This window comes from Phalacrocorax aristotelis, chromosome 1, assembly GCF_949628215.1.
Source record: "Phalacrocorax aristotelis chromosome 1, bGulAri2.1, whole genome shotgun sequence".
NCBI classification, from domain to species: Eukaryota; Metazoa; Chordata; class Aves; order Suliformes; family Phalacrocoracidae; genus Phalacrocorax; species Phalacrocorax aristotelis.
Genome location: NC_134276.1, coordinates 112420259 through 112435491, shown reverse-complemented (window position 1 = coordinate 112435491; position 15233 = coordinate 112420259). Strand labels below are relative to the sequence as shown.

At 37.4% G+C, this 15233-nt stretch overlaps 1 protein-coding gene across 8 annotated transcripts in view; it reads left to right on the top strand.

Moving 5' to 3' along the window:
* The window catches only part of ROBO1 (roundabout guidance receptor 1), a 748981-nt gene extending 733990 nt beyond the window's left edge, over positions 1-14991 (top strand). For all 8 annotated transcript variants that reach the window (XM_075102152.1, XM_075102145.1, XM_075102162.1 and 5 more), the window contains 5 exons: positions 853-1262; positions 3044-3196; positions 10934-11242; positions 12506-12705; positions 13298-14991. In XM_075102152.1, coding sequence (XP_074958253.1) covers positions 853-1262; positions 3044-3196; positions 10934-11242; positions 12506-12705; positions 13298-13312 — 1087 coding nt within the window. In that variant the 3' untranslated portion in view covers positions 13313-14991. The remainder of the gene's footprint in view (positions 1-852; positions 1263-3043; positions 3197-10933; positions 11243-12505; positions 12706-13297) is intronic.
* Positions 14992-15233: the final 242 nt, after the last annotated feature.

Genomic DNA, 15233 nt, shown 5'->3' with positions numbered 1-15233 from the left:
GTATTTCTTCCTATCAGACAAATGGCAGTTAAAGAGCATGCCTGTGGCCCTGTGAAGAAAAACTGTTGACATTGTTACTATCTGGGATTTCTGAGTGAAGTATTAACTAAACAGAACATTGATCTAATGGTATCTAATACTTTGTCTCTTTAAGCTAGAGACACTATTACTGAGGATGGAAGCTCAAAATAAATTAACCAATACATTTATATGCATTTTGGTATCCTTAAGACCTAGAACTAACGTTATGGTAGAGAATTCTTTCTTTATATTACCACCTAGAGCAATTTAAAAAATAATGAAATAACTGTCTCTTTTCATATCTTTCTGAATCACGGGTGGGTGGAGGGAAGATAATATTTATGAAGCAATCTGTTTGGATAGAGGCATCTGTTGTCATTGATAGTTTCAAGCTTTTAGAGCAATATACAGACACTTCTTTTGCTCATACTCTCAAGGGTGCACAAATAATTTTTTTAAATAGTCACGTGAACTGTAACCACCTCTTCAGCTGGCTGTACATGTGCTGTTTTAGGAAAAATGAACAGCTTTATGCAAAATAAGCCAATTTTCTTTAAAATCAGTGATAAAGGAATCATATTGAAAAATCAGATTTCTTTGTGGTAGATTTCAAACGACATAGCTGTCAGTCAGTTCTGATTTACCACAAAAATAAAAACTAAAAAAACCCAAAACAAAACAAAAAAAAGTGAACCTTTCAGATATATTCTGTTGATTTAAAAAGGCAAGTCAAGCTTGTTGGGAAATAAAAGAAGTATTTTCATCAGTCTGTTATTTTCTGTGACTCTGTTATGTGACTTCAATTCTTCTTACCCTTGTATTTTTGTGCAGACGTCAGCCTGTGAGTCCTCCACCCCCTCCAAGGCCTATCTCCCCACCACACACCTATGGATATATCTCAGGGCCCTTGGTCTCTGATATGGATACTGATGCACCAGAAGAGGAGGAGGATGAGGCCGATGTAGAAGTTGCCAAGATGCAGAACAGAAGGCTCCTTTTGCGTGGCCTTGAGCAAACACCTGCCTCCAGCGTTGGGGATTTGGAGAGCTCTGTAACAGGGTCCATGATCAATGGCTGGGGTTCAGCCTCCGAAGAAGATAACATCTCAAGCGGGCGGTCTAGCGTTAGCTCTTCAGATGGATCATTTTTTACCGACGCAGATTTTGCACAGGCTGTTGCAGCAGCTGCGGAATATGCTGGCCTGAAAGTAGCCAGACGTCAAATGCAGGATGCAGCAGGAGGTGAGTTTGTCCTCTGTTTGATGGGAGAAGGAAAACAAAAAGGCCATTGTGAAATGTATTTATCCACAACTGCTTCCTGGATTATTCTTGTTCTTACAACATGTGGAAATCCGTGGGGGGTGTCAATTTACACTGGTGGAAGTGTCAGAAAAGGAGTTTTGGTGAAACAGTTCAAATAACTTGCTACTCTACACAGTTTTTCATAAGTAGTTCCTGATTTTTTGGTCTCATTGATTTCTGCCTAACCTCAACACTGCTGGTGGATTTCCACCCAGAACTGAATGAGAAAGGAAAAAAAAAAGGATTACAGAATTGTATCCTTTTCCTAATGAAAGGTTCCCAGTGTTTTCAGTCACTCTTCATGAGATTTAATCCCTCTGTATTGAAATGTCATAACCCTTTAGAGTCGTATTTCCCCTGGATTTGAAAAAGAATTGTAATATTTGTTTTCCATTTTATATTTTTGTGGTTGTCTTTTGGAGAATGCTGTTCAAGTTCTTGCGGCTGTATTATTGAGATGAACTGGGTTTGTGCTGGTTTCATAATATGACAGCTGTTATTAGTTGCAGTTTAGAATTATAGATTATGAATATGCAGCAAGGCCTTATGCATATGTTTCTTGCTTCTTTTTTTCCTCCTAAATCACCACTGGACATACGAAATATGATATTTGAAATATTTAGTGGTTTACAACATAGTGGTTACCTGTAGGGATATACAGGTAATCAGTAACCTGATCAGTAACTAGGCCCAGTAGATACTGTTATAGTTCAGCTAAGTAGTAAGAATACTGCAAAGTGGCACGCGGGTTTCAAGCAGATCCACGAATATTTGCCAATCAATCCTATTAAACTGCCAAACCTGGAGAAGAGGTACTCTGTCACAACTGTGGCCACCCTGACTCCACAGCTTTGCAACCTTCCTCCCATTTCTGATACCCTCTCCCCGTTAACAGTCCTTTGTTTCATTTCAACACAGCTGCTCATCATGAAGAGTGAGAGGGGAGGTAATTTAGTAATTCTGGATGAAATCCTGGCCGATTGAAGTAGGTGGCAAAACTCCCATTCATACCCATGGGGCCAGGATTTTATCCATTTTATACATATATGTTTATGGAAATATGTGTGTCTATGTATGTGTAAATGTACATATTTATTTATCCTGTTCCCATTACACGTAAATAATTTTACAACAGTTGGCTTCATGTTATGCAGTGATTTTTATGTATTTTTATTACCCGTACCAGACTACACATCCTAAAAATATGACACTTCTTATCTGCAAATAAGCTGTGACAAAATGCCAGTCATACATCCCCGATGCATTCCTGGTAATTCACTCAAAGAGGCAGAGGAGGCATCTGTACCTGAAACCTGCTAGTGACTTGCTCTGCTTATGGCATGGGTGGCCTCGTGCTGCCAGAGCTAGGGGAGGTGAAACTCCTTTTAAAAGTGAAATATTTTGTTGTTTCTGGAAGGCAAAAAGCCTGCCTGTGCTTGACTGCCAATGGTGTTCAGCTTCCTGGGGCAGGAGCTTCCAGCTACCAACCAGTTGGATAATTTCTGTGAAACTAAGCCAACCTGCCTACTGACAGGATAGCAAATTTAGTTACAGCTCACTCTAAAACTGATTACAGGAAGGATGAGGGTTCTGTTATCGTTCCAACAGTGTATTTTCAGGTTTTGTATAACTAGGTCATTCTGATGTGAAAAAAGAGAAAGTACGAAATGTCTTATTTTAGATAAGGAAAATAAAACCTATTGTTCTGTAACAATTTCCAGGCCGTAGACATTTTCATGCATCACACTGTCCTAGACCCACCAGCCCCATGTCTACCGATAGCAACATGAGTGCTGTTGTAATACAGAAGGTCCGACCTGCCAAAAAGCAAAAACACCAGCCAGGACATCTGCGCAGAGAAGTCTACACAGATGGTGAGTCCACTGAAACGGGGGAAAACGTCAGTGAACCTTTCTGAATATGCATTCAGTGTGTGTGTGTGAAATTTCTCCACAGAGATAACGTTATGCTTCAGAATTTAGTGATTTGTATTTCCTGTTGCTAAACACACTGAACAGATTAATCATTTTGAATGCCAGAGTTCCTTAATACTGTACATTGATGCTTCCACTGCAGACCCTTGCACCTGTTTTCTGTAGTATCCTAATCGGCTAATTACTGTCATTATTTAAGAGCCCAGAGAGCATAAATAGTACAGTCATTGAGAATAATGTGTGGTTAGGATTAAAATCTTTGTTCACATGACTAACTATTAAAACCTTCAGAATGTATCTTTTCCTGAAAAAAGCAATATACCATTCAAATGGTGGGCAACACAAATCAATGAATTTTAATCCTGACTGCAGCATTGTTGCAAGCGGTTACTTTGTGAGTAAAAGCAAAATCTAATCATCTTCTTTCGTGCCTTCACACACAATATCAACTCTTGCTGAAAAGGTAGTGCTTGTATTCTCTTGGGAGTGTAGGAGGATAATGCAAACATTGTGATGTTGTCTAGAGAGAGCCTTTAATGAAAATGCCTCAGGTGGTGCAGCTTTTATTAAAGCACTGCCTTCCAGTTTTATAAAACAACCCACGGGCTTTGTTGGAAATTCATGTAAGATAAATTCTGCAAGGCTTAACCCATCTTGTCAAGTTTGCTAAATTTGCAAATGGTGGGGAGGGGAAAGTAAGGCATCGTTCCCCACCTCCTCATTCTCTGCAACAACAATCTGATTAGGACTTTCATTACCAGTCTGAAATTTTTCAAAGAGGGGCATCATTTGCCATTATCATATGAAAGCCTAATGTTATAGATCCTTATCCAGGGTTACAAGAAGGGAGTTTTGAGCCACTTCTCCCTATGATTCCTGCCACTTGACGAAAAAATTTAATACAAAGCTCACAGCACGATGAGCAGAAGTAATTTAGCAATGAGTGGTTGTCCGTGCTATTATCTGTACTTTATTCTGAGTATTGTCTCTCACTAGCATCTATCTGATACTAGGCTGCATTAGATGCAGGCATGACACAGTGCACCTGGGCCTCTTGGCTTATGCCCAGGCCCCTTCTGTCAGTGAAACTAAGCTGTTGGAATAATATCTGGTTTCAAGAGGTTATTACAGTGGTTTTGTGCGTGTATGCTTCTGTGAAAGGACAACACAAGGTGTGAATCCCAAAACTGTATCAGAAATGTTACATTTACGAGACCCTTGTAATGGCATTTTGCAAGATTTTATGGACATTTTATCAGCTTTTATTCTCTTGAAGAGAATGCTCTTAACAGAATAATTGGCTGAGCATCAGACCTCGATACAAACACAACAGCTAGGACATCAGAAATAAAATCTGAACAGGAATTTTATGTGGCCGTTTTGTTCTAACACAGGAGTAAATAAAGAGGTGGCGCTGTATTTGATGACAGGGTTTTGTGAAAGTAATTATACAGAGTTAAATCGTAGAGCATTGTGGTTAGATAGTGCGGTAGATTTGACAGTCATGATCAATATTTGTTTTGTGTTATATAGCACCTGCTTTCTTCAGCGTATTTTCTAATTAGGTGGGAATTTCCCCTAACCTGTTTAGTGTGCAATACAGTGTGGTCATTCGGGGAACAGCAAATTATGGCTTTAATTTCTGCAGAACTAATAAAACCCAGTTCAAAGGTTGAAGGGCTTGTTTGGTTTTGATTCCCCCCCAATCTATTAACATAAGCATATTTGGAACTTCACTGAAGGTTCTATCCACTCATTTTAATAGCCACATCTAGTATATTGTCCCTTTAGAAACATCTGTAAAAATTAAAAGTGATATAAAAGAGGAGACATGAAGGAAACATTTTTTAAGCACAATTCACCTTTCCCAGATATACTTAGGTTTTTTCATTGGCTTCATGTCACGTTGTTACTTATCTTTTTTATAAGGGAGTGCCTGATACAAAGATTTTTGGGGGGGGGGGGTGTGGGTGGGGGTGTGTGTGTGAACATACATGTGTTTGTAGTAGAGCAAAGCAGAAATTCTGAATTTAGGCATTTATTCTTGGCTAGAAGCATTGAATAAATACTGACAAGAGAAAAATGCGTTGGCTTAATTAATTTCTCGGCTTTTAAAATGGAATTTACTTTCACGTATAAAGAATTTTCTACCGTTCCCAAATTACCTGAATAGTTACTATTTGCTAGCAGTTTCATGAAATACCAGTGTCATGAAGAATTTACATGATTGGTTGACAGAAAAGATATATCAGTAAGTCTTTGTATGAATGGTCGAAAATATCGAGAGTATTATCAGCAGCGATATATCTAAGTCTTAAAAAATTTTGTATTTTTTTCTCCTTTATACAGCAAGATTTGTGAGATTGGTATTTCTGAAAGTGTATTTGTTACTAATGTAGCAGTGAAAGGTCTCCTACTACCCTTTTTTAAATAGAGTGCTCTCAGTTCTACTCTGCATTGTATTAGCAGTAACAATTTTGTATTTTCTGCTAGCATTAGTTCAAATTAGTTTCTACTTTATGTGGAATGGGATTTCAGCTCAGTTGTTTTGTTCCTTGTCAGTCATCCAGGCAGCGAAATGTTCTCTATATTTGTTGCTAAAAATCTTTGCTCAGGAGGTGGTAAGGATTAAAGTGTATGAATTTTTAATTGCTCTTCATCTAGCCTTTTAGAGAGTTAACTACTAAGAGTGCATTACAGGAACCACCAAACAGATGTATCCTCCTTCTCAACCTTGCCTGACCTACTTACATTTTAAAAGAATATTTTTGTCTTTTGTAAAATCATATATATGAAAGTCTCTTCTGAACTGTCTTGAATTGATTTATTAGTAGTTATAAACCCTCAGAATTGTAATCATTTAGATAAAAAGTATAAAAGTATTTTTTAATTTCTTTGATTCAGTAGGCCTTTCAGTAGAAATTATGCTATTGACAGTTCACACGAGACTTTAAATCCTGATTCTTTTTTAAATCTCTGACAACGGGAAAAATACTAGCATTTTCACAACTAACTGGTTGAGACTGCAGCGGAGTTATTTAGCTGTGTTACGAATGGCAAGCCACTAGGGCAGCTGAATATCTGCCAAATATTTCCTTGAATTTTCACTGTGAAATATTAAGCCATTATGCATGCCAGCATCATTGTACTTTTGTCTCCCTCTTCCTGTGCAGTACAAATAAATCTATCCTGCACAAATTTCAGCAAGGTAAAAAATACCTAGGAATGCATTTCTTACCTCTGCTAAAAAACAGCTTGTTACTGAATGATGATAATTCTTAGATCCCTGCTTTTTTTGCAGTCCTTACTTCTGATTCCACTGTTAGATATTTTTTAAATGTTGATTTTGTTACTGAAGGAGTTTTTGTGGAATGAAAACTGTTTTGATAAAAGCATTATGTAAATGTACATACAGGCAAAAAAAAACTTACAACCGAACAACCCACTGCTTTTATACATCATATTGGGTTTTGCTGTATCTGTTTATTCATACAGTTATTATGTACAGTTTGAGCCATGTTTCTTGAAAGATAAGGCATGAAAATAAATAGTAACTGAGGTTATTATGTATCTAGGAACCTTAAATTATCTTAAAGCTTTACTAAGTCAGGAACGATCTTGAGTTTTGCATCCCTGCATAAATATGCAGTAGAAAAAAATTCACTCTGTGTCTTCTCCTTTACTGAATCAAATCTATAACTCTGCTGTTTTCTTCACGGTGTGACTGTAGAAATCTACAGCCCAATAGAGCTTAAAAGAGAGAGTTGCCTAACAAGGCCTACTTCCCTCATTTGTCACTACTTACAACTCATCTTTTTGCACTTATTTGTGGTTTCTCCACTTCAGTGCCGAACTAACATAGCAGATTATTTTTCCCCCCTATTGTTTTGCTTATCCCATGATTCCTATATATGTTCTCATTTAGAAAATTATCGTCGCTCCATTCAAAAGACATATATGGAAGGTTTCCCCTGCAGACTGTGCTATGAAATGGCATCCATTAATTGTTTTAGTTAAGTGGGAAGCAGTACAACAGTAATACATAGACATGAATGAAACGTGAGCACAGCTGACCTTTAACAAATACTTCTGAGTTCTTTATATTAGTTTGATGTTGCTTTGTGATTTATTTTTTATTCCTTACAATGGAAGCTTCCATTTTCCTTTTAATAAGAAGTGTGCCAGTTTGTACTCGAGGAGGCAGATTGAATCTGGATATTCTCTGTGATCTGAGCTGTTAAAATAAATACCACAGGGGTGTAATAGTGTTGACCTCTGAAAAGGTTGGGGTTTTTTTCTCCTCTGTAAAGGATTCTTCTCAGTGAGGAGTACTGTGTTATAATGAAGATTTTTATAGTTTCCCTGCAGGTTGCAAAAATGTTCTTGACAGAGAATATCGCTTCTCTATTTATTACTGTACCATAGAGCTACTGCAGTTTTATGAAACTTTTTATATCAATGCATCTTTCCTTTCCATAGTCAAGACTTAACACCACTTTGTTCATTTGTTCATGGTCCTGTGTAGCTGGATAGGAATCTTGGATAAAGTATTTTGTTCCAAGTTGTATTTTATAGGCCACAGGAAAGATGCTGTTCCTTCCCTTAGGTATTCAGCCAGTGCATTGCTGGGTCACAACTGTTGGAGACTGGCTCCAAGGGTGACTGAAAAGGCTTGTATTAAGTACCTACACTCCCTTTGCGTCAGCAGGCTCAACAGAAGGGCTATTCAGTGCTCTGATAACGTAATAGAGACAGTGAGTGGGGAATGTGAGACATAAGATATTGCATGAACTATGGTTCCAGAAGCCTACACTTGTAGCAGGAGCAGGTAGGAGTTTGAGTATCTTCGTCCACTGCTGATTCAATGCGTCCTTTTCTGAGAGAAGACATGCGAGAAGGATGTTTTCCAGAGAAAGGAAAATATTGTTTGAATCTCCTCAGCCTAATGAAGAGTTATCTTATTTTTTAAATCCTGATCAAGTTCTGCGATCACTAAAAGTCTTCTGCAAAGGTGGGAACCATCATCATCTCCAGCAATGCTTTTGAAGAACAGTTACTGTGCTCGATAAGCTTTGGGCTGGATCTGACATAGTATGATGCACTGGGCTTTCAAGGAACATATCACATGCTATTCTGAGGTCTTCACACAATTCTTCACCTAGTTGTTGAGTTGTAAGAGGTTATGTACTTCTTCAGACCAAGATGTTTTGGGGCGGGTATTGACACATAAGCTCATGTGCCTGTGGATCCCTGTGATGCAAATGTCTTGTCACTTGTAGGCACATGTTGAATTTAAGCATCTACAGGGCTGGGCAGCCCAGTGAAAGTGGGTTGGTTTGCTCTTTGGTGTCTAGAGTTCACAGGGCATTTTAGATGCATAGAGGAGGTGGTCTGAATGCTGCTCTGATGTGCAGAATTACGGAGTTCGATTGCTGAGGCTGTGTATTGGGCAGACGTTACCACTGTAAACCATGTTTAACGCATTATGGATAACAGAGGAATGCAATGTAACTGGTTCTGTGCTTTCTTGCCAAAATCTGTTTCATTTCATATCTCATTGAGTCAGAAGGTGCCTCTCCATTTTACAGTTTTAGTTCCCTCAGTTAAGCAAGTCCAGTCCACTGCCCACAGATGTGTCTTTGTTCTTCCATTATAGTACAATAATTCCCAATCCATAAATAAAATTATTTTGATTCAGCCACTTAGTATATCCAGGCTTCCAGCTAATTTACATTATGCCTTCTCAAGTTCTGGAAATGACAGTGCTTTTTCGTAAAATACATCTGCAAATGTTGAGTGTTAAGTAGATGCTTAAAGCACGTGTCAGTATTGAATTGTTTACCTTTAGCTACTATCTAAAACTGATGTTCCCCAAACTGCCAGAGTTCGAAAAACAAACCACCCTACATAATTTGCAAGGAATATAAGGCTTGTCCAAACAAAAATGTCCAACTTGTTCTTAGAAGGAAAAAAATTTCTGCATTTCTTGTTAAAAGGATTTGGTCCGTTATTCAAGCCATAAATTAGAACAAGAGGTCTTCTTGGTTGCCTGGCTGGTTTTTTGTGTTTTTTTTTTTTTTCTTCTATTTTTTTGTGTTCTTTTGCCAAGACAGTAGAGTTAATGCAGCAAGAATGATGTGACAGATCTCATTTACCTGAAGTAAGTCCAACCCTAGGAAATTAACTTTATGACATCTTTCTTCCTCATCATCCTAGTCTAGGCAACCGATAAAATTTCCAGTCTTATTTAAAACAGGTCAAGGGCAATTCCAAGTTATGTCACCAGTTTAACATGGAGGATGGTGCCCAGTAAGCCTGCATAGAGCACTGAATTCTGCATTGCTACACCTTTCGACAGGGGTAGATCAAGTCATTTGCGCTTTGTGTCACTAGAAAACCTCTCAAAATATCTGGCATCTGCCATATCTGAATTTATATGTATATGTTAGATGCCTATTTTTTTCTTATTCAGGAGTACTACCTTTATTCTTGGCCCAATTTAGTTAATTTTCAGTTGAAATGTTCTCTTGAATAGGCTCTGAATTAGCTGTATATGTAGTGATGGTGTTTGAAAAACACAGCTGCTCCAAGATTTTTGTGGAAGTAGAAAGAATGAATGCACACTATTATAAAATGCTGAAGTTACATTTTTTAATAGTGCTGCTGTTTGGGTTTTTTTTTAGCAATCTTACTTGAGAATGTTAACCTCAGAAACATCTTTCACATGTCACTTTTTTTAACCTGTTGTTCTCTTGCATGTAGTTTGTTCCTACAGCTTTGTGGTGAACTGCTTTTGTATTGTCCCTTCCTTGTTTGACTTTTACATTTTTTTCCTTCACATTTTATATTCCACAGAGCACTGTTGTATCCTGATGAACAGTTTATACATTCTGGTTTTAAATCTTAATGCAGGAACAGAAAAATTTAACTAAAACATATGTGTACCTTATAAATACTGTTTGAAAATATACAGAATTTTAGAATCCCTTAAGCTGTGCTGGCTTAAGGAGACAAATTCAAGTGTCTTGTGTGCCTTTTTTTATTTTCTTTTTCTTCCTGAGAGCTTGTTTCTTCATTGATTGAGTGTGGATTTTTTTATATCTCATGAGATGCCCACAGACATCAGGGATACATGTATGTTAGATTAACCTATTATTTCAGAAGAAGAAAGCAATAATTAATATAGTTTATCCTTTCTGATATACATTCTTACACCCCAGCCAACTTGCTTTAATGCTCAGCACACTGAAGAGCTTGAGTGACTATAACACAAGCTGCTGTGTTGTTGCATGGACTTAGCGTGGACTCAGCAGAAATTATAAATATCAGCAAAAAAATGTTAATATCTTTAACTCTGTGTTGATATCCATAACTGATATATTAATATCCAAGCGCCTAAAGTATATTACAGCTTTTTGTAATGATTTTTAAGAAAATATTGTGATTTGAAAAGGCAGTGAGAGGTCTTTACTTTGCATTTTTAAAGGTCAAGCTTTGGAAAAATACCCATCAGCAGTCACAACAGTAACACAATACTTTCTGGGGTGGAGAGAGCAGGGCAGAGGGAGGCCTGAAAGTAAATAGGGCATCGGTTTATTCAGTGGAAGTTAAATATTATTTCTTAATTTCATTAGCGTATGATGTCATTGTAATTATTATTCTTTTTCAACTTTGTAGACTTGCCACCCCCTCCTGTGCCACCTCCAGCAATAAAATCACCAACCGCCCAGTCCAAATCACAGCTGGAGGTGCGGCCGGTCATGTTGCCAAAACTTGCTTCTATAGAAGCGAGGACAGACAGGTCTGCGGAAAGGAAAGGAGCGAGCTACAAGGGGAGGGACGGGGTGGATGGGCGACAGCATTCAGACGTGCGGACAAATTCAGGAGAGCGGAGAGAATCACAGGAGCAGCAAAATGATGGGAAACTGCGAGGAAATAAAGCACCAAAACGAGAAGGCACACCAGCAAAAACTCATCTTCTTCAAGGTTATTTTGCATGCTCTGGGTTTAACGAGGTATTGTGTGTTGATCACAGGGAAGAGGCAGCTCTTTCCAGGTCTCTCACACCAACGGTGTGAGTGAAGTTAGGTCTGCTGAATTGTCACCATTTATTGTTAATTACAGGTGCGAATACAGCTCATGTTGCAGGTTCTTGTTAGGGTAAAATGGAAGCAAAATCTTATGGAAAGCATAGATTTTCCTATCTTGCTTTCCTTATGCACCCATCATGAATTAAAACTAACGCCGAGGAAGCCCAAACAGAAGTACTCCTCGAGGGCTGTCAGTCTCCTTGCCCCTACCATACATTTATAGTCTAGCTATGTCTAATCTATCTAATTTACAAGGAAACTGAGTGAAGTCAGATAGTAGATCCGTGAGTCAGATATTTAACTTTTCTGCCAAAGAATTGGGCAGGCACTTGGCCCATTTTTGTCTGTTTGCAAGCCTGGTCCTGTTTAAAAAATAAGAAAGCTGTAGTAATAATGCATTAGTTATAAATACTAAGTGACATGGCATTATATGAATCAGACCTGATCAATGTAATCTCTTGTGTATAGAAGTTGGTAAGATTACTAATTAATGGGACACAATTAATGGAATTTGCCAAGTGTTCACTAAGGCTTTCAACAGAGATTCATACGAATGCCTGCTCCTTTATTCCTGCAGGTATCTTGTGTCAATGTCAGGGGTGATTGGGCAGTAAGTTGGTTAAATGGGCACGTTAGTAAGAGATTGGTACTGATTACAGAGGATTACTGTAGAGAAAAGTTGTTAGAAGTTTACCTTAAGACGATGGTGCTGAAATTTTAAAACATTCCCGCCGATTTTGTTTCAAACTCAGTTTGAGAAATACGGGGTCTAATCTGTAGATGCAATGAGCTCCTTGCAAGTATCATGCATGTATTGTCATTTCCTCCTACTCAGTCATATGAAAATATACTACAAGGGTTATTTTTTTCTTCATTTTCCTGTAGAACAGAGAGCAGTGATCATAAATTAAAATGAAGTGGACAGTAATAATGAATTAGTTTTTCTGTGGTGAATGTTACCACGTGGATACTATAAATTTCCTCAAGAAAGCTTCTATAATGCTATTATGGAAACAGTGTATTTCATATTCCTGTCAGGCATCGCTTTAAACCTACTGAGGATCATAAAAAGTAAAATAAATCAACTGCATGCAGAAATCTTAGGATCACAGTATCTCTGGGCTTGCAAACGTAACAATGCGTCTATTTAATTATACAGAGGACATCCTGCCATATTCTAGACCAACGTTTCCAACATCAAATAATCCTAGAGATCCCAGCTCCTCCAGCTCTATGTCATCAAGAGGATCAGGAGGCAGACAGAGGGCAGACCAAGCAAATATAGCCCGAAGGAATGTTGCAGAAATGCAAGTACTGGGAGCGTATGAACAAGGAGAAGAGGAAGAAGAAGAGATGGAGGTAACTGCAGTTGTACTGCTGAAGATGACTAGAATAAGGCTATTTTCTGTGCTTAGACAGAGGCCAAGAAAAAAACACACTTGAAACAGAAACATTGTTCTTCAGTAAAATTAGTACATTTAGCTATTGATCTTATGCACAAGCCAAGAAAAGAAACTTCAAGAATTGACGAAAACATAAAAAATCAAGTAATCTGTAGTGTAGTATAACTGTCATTGCACTATGGAACAGAACTTGCAGAAATACAATATTTAAATGTACACTTTACATTATCCAGATTTTTTCAAAAATGAAAATAAAGCATTAGAGCATCTAAGAACACCTTGGCATTGCCTATCACATTTTCTGAAAGTTTATCATTCTAGATTTTGTTAGAAATTAAGGCATGAACTTTATTCTTCTTTTTTTGCTGCCTAATATTAATTCTGTTTAAATCCTCATTGTAGAAAGGGTGTCCAAGCGCAGTCACATTGCTGCACATAATTAAAAGTAGTTATTATTATTCAAAGATAACAAACCTCTAAGAAATATGTGAAACAAACTTTAAATAATAAAATATAACATGTAGTCATTTATTGTTTTTTTAATACAGGAAACGGAAAGCTGAAGACGACGACATGTACTGTAACAGGCTTTTAAAATCTTATCAGAAAAAAAAAATCACTTAAGATGCCTCAAGTCTGATGATGTTTGACGCCAGAAATAATGTTCAGTGCAATCAGAGTGTACAATTTTTCATTTTTCTTCATGCCATCAGAACGCTAGTTTTTATTTTACTCTTTCTTTGTAAACCCTCCTTTTTAGGAACGGCCCTTGCCTATTCCATAACGCTAAGTGCATCACCTGCGCTGCCCAAGAAGGCAGGTAAGCTGCTCTTTGTGGTACTTGGGCCAGCTGCTGCTTCAGAATTAGAACAGAGCCTGGGATCCCAAGGTTTCTCCCCAGCAAGGCAGTGGTTAGTACACTGCCGGTACACCAGTGAGCCAAGCGGTACCGTTGCAAGAAATACGGCATTGATTAAAAAGATCCTCAAAGTGAACACCATGCAGAACATTCTTTTATTCTAGGGGTTTCACTGTAGTCTGCAGTTAGTGCAAATGGTATCTTGCAATTCCAGTGCAGACTGTGTGTCTTGTTTTCTGCCAGTCTCTTGCTAACCTTTTGCAGATGATACAGTTCTAGAAATGCAAGTAAAATTAACTTGGGATGAGGTGGCTCTTATTGTAAATATGTACTCATTTTAAATCCCCCGTGGTACTTTGGTTTGTCTTTCCGTTTTCATCATTAAGTACATTCTTATTAAAAATGTCCTTTGGGATAGGCAGGAGGTAAGCCAATGTGATTGCTGTTTGCCTATTCGTGGCATGAGCAAGTTTATCTGAAACTTTTTCTAATTTTCAGCTTCAAAAATGCTTATGAAAATAAGCAGCAAAATCAATGGACATTTTTAATAATGCTTGGGTAATATCATTAACTGTTACTGGCCCAAATCTCAGACCTCTACTTGTGTCAATTCACCTTGAAGAAGTGCCACTTAAAGAAGTTTTGTTTGATCTTGGCGAGTAAATTTTTTGTAATGCACTGCTTATCTTTTTTTTTTTTTTTTGGTTTTAAAAGCACAATCACTAAACTTTGTTTGTAAACCATTGTAACTATTAACCTTTTTTTTTGTCTTATTGAAAATGTTAAGCATTTGTTTGGGATGTTTTTCATCTTTTTGTTAATGCTCTATGTTTGTATTTGGAATATTTGAATGATGACAGATGGTAAAGTAACAAACGTAAATGTGGGCCATAATCAAAACACTTCTCACTTTTCCTGGACTTACAGAAAATTATCAATTTTGCTGTGGCCTCTTTCAACATTGGATTATCATTAAAGCTGAATAGAGGCATTAGTTGCATTGAATTTGCCAAATGATGTCCTCCGTCTGTAGGTTTTATGATCTTTTTTGTAATTATAAAATTTCTTTGTCATTGGTGCTAATGGAAAAATGTGTGTTTGTTTATTGACAGCTATCAGGACTAGCCCCAATGAAAAAAAAAAAAAAGAAAAAAAAAGTGTTTTGGTGTTTACCGAGGACTGAAATTTTTCATTTAGCTAATTTTTAAAGAAAGGTTCCATAGAAAGGGTGTGCAGTACTAAAGGAACAATCCATGTGATTAATGTTTTCATTATGTTCATGTAAGAAACCTCATATTTTAGCCATAATTTTGCATACTGAGGATCCAGTAATCAGAAAAGTAATTTTTGTCACATTATTTATTAAAAATGTTCTCAAATACATTATCTTTTTTTGCGTAGTTTCTTCTCTTCCCTGAAACATAATTTAAGGGCCACCTCTGATCTTATTTCTATTGCTAAGAGTCAGAATCTTTCCATTGAAATCATGCAGTTACAGTAGCACGAGCAAAGTGGGAGAGCTGGATGCAGCCTAAGATTTTACATAATTACAATTGATTGCCTTAAAGATCTGATTTCTGGGTGCTTCATGAACTGTGATAACGAAAACGTCTCTTAGCCTGCCA